General features: G+C 43.4%; 1 protein-coding gene across 1 annotated transcript in view; it reads right to left on the reverse strand.

Annotated features, from left to right (window-relative positions):
• The window catches only part of LOC117748872 (SRC kinase signaling inhibitor 1-like), a 54,657-nt gene extending 49,820 nt beyond the window's left edge, over window positions 1–4,837 (reverse strand). Inside the window, exon 1 of the mRNA XM_034558989.1 lies at window positions 4,562–4,837. Coding sequence (XP_034414880.1) covers window positions 4,562–4,837 — 276 coding nt within the window. The remainder of the gene's footprint in view (window positions 1–4,561) is intronic.
• Between the last annotated feature and the right edge of the window lie 485 nt (window positions 4,838–5,322).

Here is a 5,322-nt window from a genome sequence, read left to right on the forward strand (position 1 = left end):
GTACAGTGTGTAGATTGTGTACAGTGTGTACTGTGTGTACAGTGAGTACTGTGTGTACAGTGAGTACAGTGTCTACTGTGAGTACTGTGTGTACAGTGTGTAGATTGTGTACAGTGTGTACTGTGTGTACAGTGAGTACAGTGTGTACAGTGAGTACTGTGTGTACAGTGTGTACTGTGTGTACTGTGAGTACTGTGTGTACAGTGTGTACTGTGTGTACTGTGTGTACTGTGAGTACTGTGTGTACTGTGTGTACTGTGAGTACTGTGTGTACAGTGTGTAGATTGTGTACAGTGTGTACTGTGTGTACTGTGTGTACAGTGTGTACAGTGTGTACAGTGTGTAGATTGTGTACAGTGTGTACTGTGAGTACTGTGTGTACAGTGTGTAGATTGTGTACAGTGTGTACTGTGTGTACTGTGTGTACTGTGTGTACAGTGAGTACAGTGTGTAGATTGTGTACAGTGTGTACTGTGAGTACTGTGTGTACAGTGTGTAGATTGTGTACAGTGTGTACTGTGTGTACAGTGTGTACTGTGTGTACTGTGAGTACTGTGTGTACAGTGTGTACTGTGTGTACTGTGTGTACTGTGAGTACTGTGTGTACAGTGTGTACTGTGTGTACAGTGTGTAGATTGTGTACAGTGTGTACTGTGTGTACAGTGTGTACTGTGTGTACTGCGTGTACTGTGTGTACAGTGTGTACAGTGTGTACTGTGTGTACTGTGTGTACTGTGTGTACAGTGTGTACAGTGTGTACAGTGTGTACTGTGTGTACTGTGTGTACAGTGTGTACAGTGTGTACTGTGTGTACAGTGTGTAATGTGTGTACTGTGTGTACTGCGTGTACTGTGTGTACTGTGTGTACAGTGTGTACAGTGTGTACAGTGTGTACTGTGTGTACAGTGTGTACAGTGTCTACAGTGTGTACTGTGTGTACAGTGTGTACTGTGTGTACTGTGTGTACAGTGTGTAATGTGTGTACTGTGTGTACTGCGTGTACTGTGTGTACTGTGTGTACAGTGTGTACAGTGTGTACAGTGTGTACTGTGTGTACAGTGTGTACAGTGTGTACTGTGTGTACTGTGTGTACAGTGTCTACAGTGTGTACTGTGTGTACAGTGTGTACTGTGTGTACTGTGTCTACAGTGTCTACAGTGTGTACAGTGTGTACAGTGTGTACAGTGTGTACTGTGTGTACTGTGTGAACAGTGTGTACAGTGTGTACTATGTGTACTGTGTGTACAGTGTGTACAGTGAGTACTGTGTGTACTGTGTGTACTGTGTGTACAGTGTGTACAGTGAGTACTGTGTGTACTATGTGTACTGTGTGTACAGTGTGTACAATGAGTACTGTGTGTACTGTGTGTACAGTGTGTACAGTGAGTACTGTGTGTACTGTGTGTACAGTGTGTACTGTGTGTACTGTGTGTACTGTGAGTACTGTGTGTACTGTGTGTACAGTGTGTACAGTGTGTACTGTGTGTACTGTGTGTACTGTGTGTACAGTGAGTACAGTGTGTAGATTGTGTACAGTGTGTACTGTGTGTACAGTGTGTACTGTGTCTACTGTGAGTACTGTGTGTACAGTGTGTAGATTGTGTACAGTGAGTACAGTGTGTAGATTGTGTACAGTGAGTACAGTGTGTAGATTGTGTACTGTGTGTACTGTGTGTACAGTGTGTACTGTGTGTACAGTGAGTACAGTGTGTACAGTGAGTACAGTGTGTAGATTGTGTACAGTGTGTACAGTGTGTACTGTGTGTACAGTGTGTACAGTGTGTACTGTGTGTACTGTGTGTACTGTGAGTACTGTGTGTACTGTGTGTACTGTGAGTACTGTGTGTACAGTGTGTAGATTGTGTACTGTGTGTACTGTGTGTACTGTGTGTACTGTGTGTACAGTGTCTACAGTGTGTACAGTGTGTAGATTGTGTACAGTGTGTACTGTGTGTACAGTGTGTACTGTGTGTACTGTGAGTACTGTGTGTACAGTGTGTACTGTGTGTACTGTGTGTACTGTGAGTACTGTGTGTACTGTGTGTACTGTGAGTACTGTGTGTACAGTGTGTAGATTGTGTACAGTGTGTACTGTGTGTACTGTGTGTACAGTGAGTACAGTGTCTACTGTGAGTACTGTGTGTACAGTGTGTAGATTGTGTACAGTGTGTACTGTGTGTACAGTGTGTACAGTGAGTACAGTGTCTACTGTGAGTACTGTGTGTACAGTGTGTAGATTGTGTACAGTGTGTACTGTGTGTACTGTGTGTACAGTGAGTACAGTGTCTACTGTGAGTACTGTGTGTACAGTGTGTAGATTGTGTACAGTGTGTACTGTGTGTACAGTGTGTACAGTGTGTAGATTGTGTACAGTGTGTACTGTGAGTACTGTGTGTACAGTGTGTAGATTGTGTACAGTGTGTACTGTGTGTACAGTGTGTACTGTGTGTACTGTGAGTACTGTGTGTACAGTGTGTAGATTGTGTACAGTGTGTAGATTGTGTACAGTGTGTACTGTGTGTACTGTGTGTACAGTGAGTACAGTGTGTAGATTGTGTACAGTGTGTACTGTGAGTACTGTGTGTACAGTGTGTAGATTGTGTACAGTGTGTACTGTGTGTACTGTGAGTACTGTGTGTACAGTGTGTACTGTGTGTACTGTGTGTACTGTGAGTACTGTGTGTACTGTGTGTACTGTGTGTACAGTGTGTAGATTGTGTACAGTGTGTACTGTGTGTACAGTGTGTACTGTGTGTACTGTGTGTACAGTGTCTACAGTGTGTACTGTGTGTACTGTGTGTACTGTGTGTACAGTGTCTACAGTGTGTACAGTGTGTACTGTGTGTACAGTGTGTACAGTGTGTACTGTGTGTACAGTGTGTACAGTGTGTACTGTGTGTACTGTGTGTACAGTGTGTACTATGTGTACTGTGAGTACTGTGTGTACAGTGTGTAATGTGTGTACTGTGTGTACTGCGTGTACAGTGTGTACAGTGTGTACTGTGTGTACTGTGTGTACTGTGTGTACTGTGTGTACAGTGTGTAATGTGTGTACTGTGTGTACTGCGTGTACTGTGTGTACTGTGTGTACAGTGTGTACTGTGTGTACAGTGTGTACAGTGTGTACAGTGAGTACTGTGTGTACAGTGTGTACAGTGTGTACAGTGTGTACAGTGTGTACTGTGTGTACAGTGTCTACAGTGTGTACTGTGTGTACAGTGTGTACTGTGTGTACTGTGTCTACAGTGTCTACAGTGTGTACTGTGTGTACAGTGTGTACAGTGTGTACTGTGTGTACTGTGTGTACAGTGTGTACAGCGTGTACTGTGTGTACAGTGTGTACAGTGTGTACAGTGTGTACTGTGTGTACAGTGTGTACAGCGTGTACTGTGTGTACAGTGTGTACAGCGTGTACTGTGTGTACAGTGTGTACAGTGTGTACTATGTGTACTGTGTGTACAGTGTGTACAGTGAGTACTGTGTGTACTGTGTGTACTGTGTGTACAGTGTGTACAGTGAGTACTGTGTGTACTGTGTGTACTGTGTGTACAGTGTGTACTGTGTGTACAGTGTGTACAGCGTGTACTGTGTGTACAGTGTGTACAGTGTGTACAGTGTGTACAGTGTGTACTATGTGTACTGTGTGTACTGTGAGTACAGTGTGTACTGTGTGTACTATGTGTACTGTGTGTACTGTGTGTACTGTGTGTACAGTGTGTACTGTGTGTACTGTGTGTACTGTGAGTACAGTGTGTACTGTGTGTACTGTGTGTACTGTGTGTACAGTGAGTACTGTGTGTACTGTGTGTACAGTGTGTACTGTGTGTACTGTGTGTACAGTGTGTACTGTGTGTACTGTGTGTACTGTGAGTACAGTGTGTACTGTGTGTACAGTGAGTACTGTGTGTACTGTGTGTACTGTGTGTACTGTGTGTACAGTGTGTACTGCGTGTACTGTGTGTACTGTGTGTAGAGTGTGTACTGTGTGTACTGTGTGTACTGTGTGTACTGTGTGTAGAGTGTGTACTGTGTGTACAGTGAGTACTGTGTGTACTGTGTGTACAGTGTCTACTGTGTGTACTGTGTGTACTGTGTGTACTGTGTGTACAGTGTGTACTGTGTGTACTGTGTGTACAGTGAGTACTGTGTGTACTGTGAGTACTGTGTGTACTATGTGTACTGTGTGTACTGTGTGTACAGTGTGTACTGTGTGTACTGTGTGTAGAGTGTGTACTGTGTGTACTGTGTGTACTGTGAGTACTGTGTGTACTATGTGTACTGTGTGTACAGTGTGTACAGTGTGTACAGTGTGTACTGTGTGTACTGTGTGTACAGTGTGTACAGTGTGTACAGTGTGTACTGTGTGTACTGTGTGTACTGGGCCTCCTGAATGATAAAGATAAAGAACACTGTTGGACGTGAAAAAGCAGAATAATTGTCATTATCATGAAGCTTCTCTGGTTAAATAAAAGGTCAAATGAAGAAGACTTAAAGTAATAAATCAGAAACAGGACCAGAGCTCTAATAAAACCTTTATGTCCGTTTCATCAGGTGTGTTTACCTGCCGTCCGGCGGCGGCGGCGTTGTTGGCGCCCTGCGACAGGCCCCCCGTGCTGCTGGAGAACTTGGTCTTCTGGAGGTCCATCAGGGCGTCTCTCTGCCGCTCGATGTCCGCCTTGTGGATGCTGTTCAGGGCCTCCAGGCTCTTGGCGGCCACCGAGTTGTGCCGGCGGTCCAGCGAGGACGACGTGAACCCCCCGTTGGCGTTGTCGGGGAACCGCCGGGCCGCCAGCGTGTGGTAATCCCGCGGGAACTCGGCATCGCCGGCAGAGATCATGGGACCTTTCCTCTTCTCTCGACCTGCAGGAATATGATGAAAATATTAAATATTGGTGTTCTTACTTTAAGACTCATTTCTTACTTTCCAGGGATTAAAATTAATGTGCAGAGACATGAAGTCAGATTACTCCATTCAAGGAATAACTGAAATGTAATCATGAAACTTCCCCAGTTAATTATCTTTTATATATTTTATCGAGTTAATGTGAACATTGGTTTGATCCAGGTTCAATATTCTTGTTTAATTTAGTTTCATATTAAAGTAAAAGGTATTTTAAATTAAATAATTTAAATATTAATGAAAATACTGTCAACAGCCATAAAAAACAATACTCTTCATGTTTTTATTAATACATGTATACATGAGTCTCTGAATGCTGTATGAACTAACCCCTCTGCATAAAGCTTCATAATATATAGTTTTTATTAATAAATGTGTATAAATGAGTCTCTGAATGCTGTGTGAACTAACCCCTCTGCATA

The sequence above is a fragment of the Cyclopterus lumpus genome, chromosome 19 (assembly GCF_009769545.1).
Source record: "Cyclopterus lumpus isolate fCycLum1 chromosome 19, fCycLum1.pri, whole genome shotgun sequence".
NCBI lineage: Eukaryota > Metazoa > Chordata > Actinopteri > Perciformes > Cyclopteridae > Cyclopterus > Cyclopterus lumpus.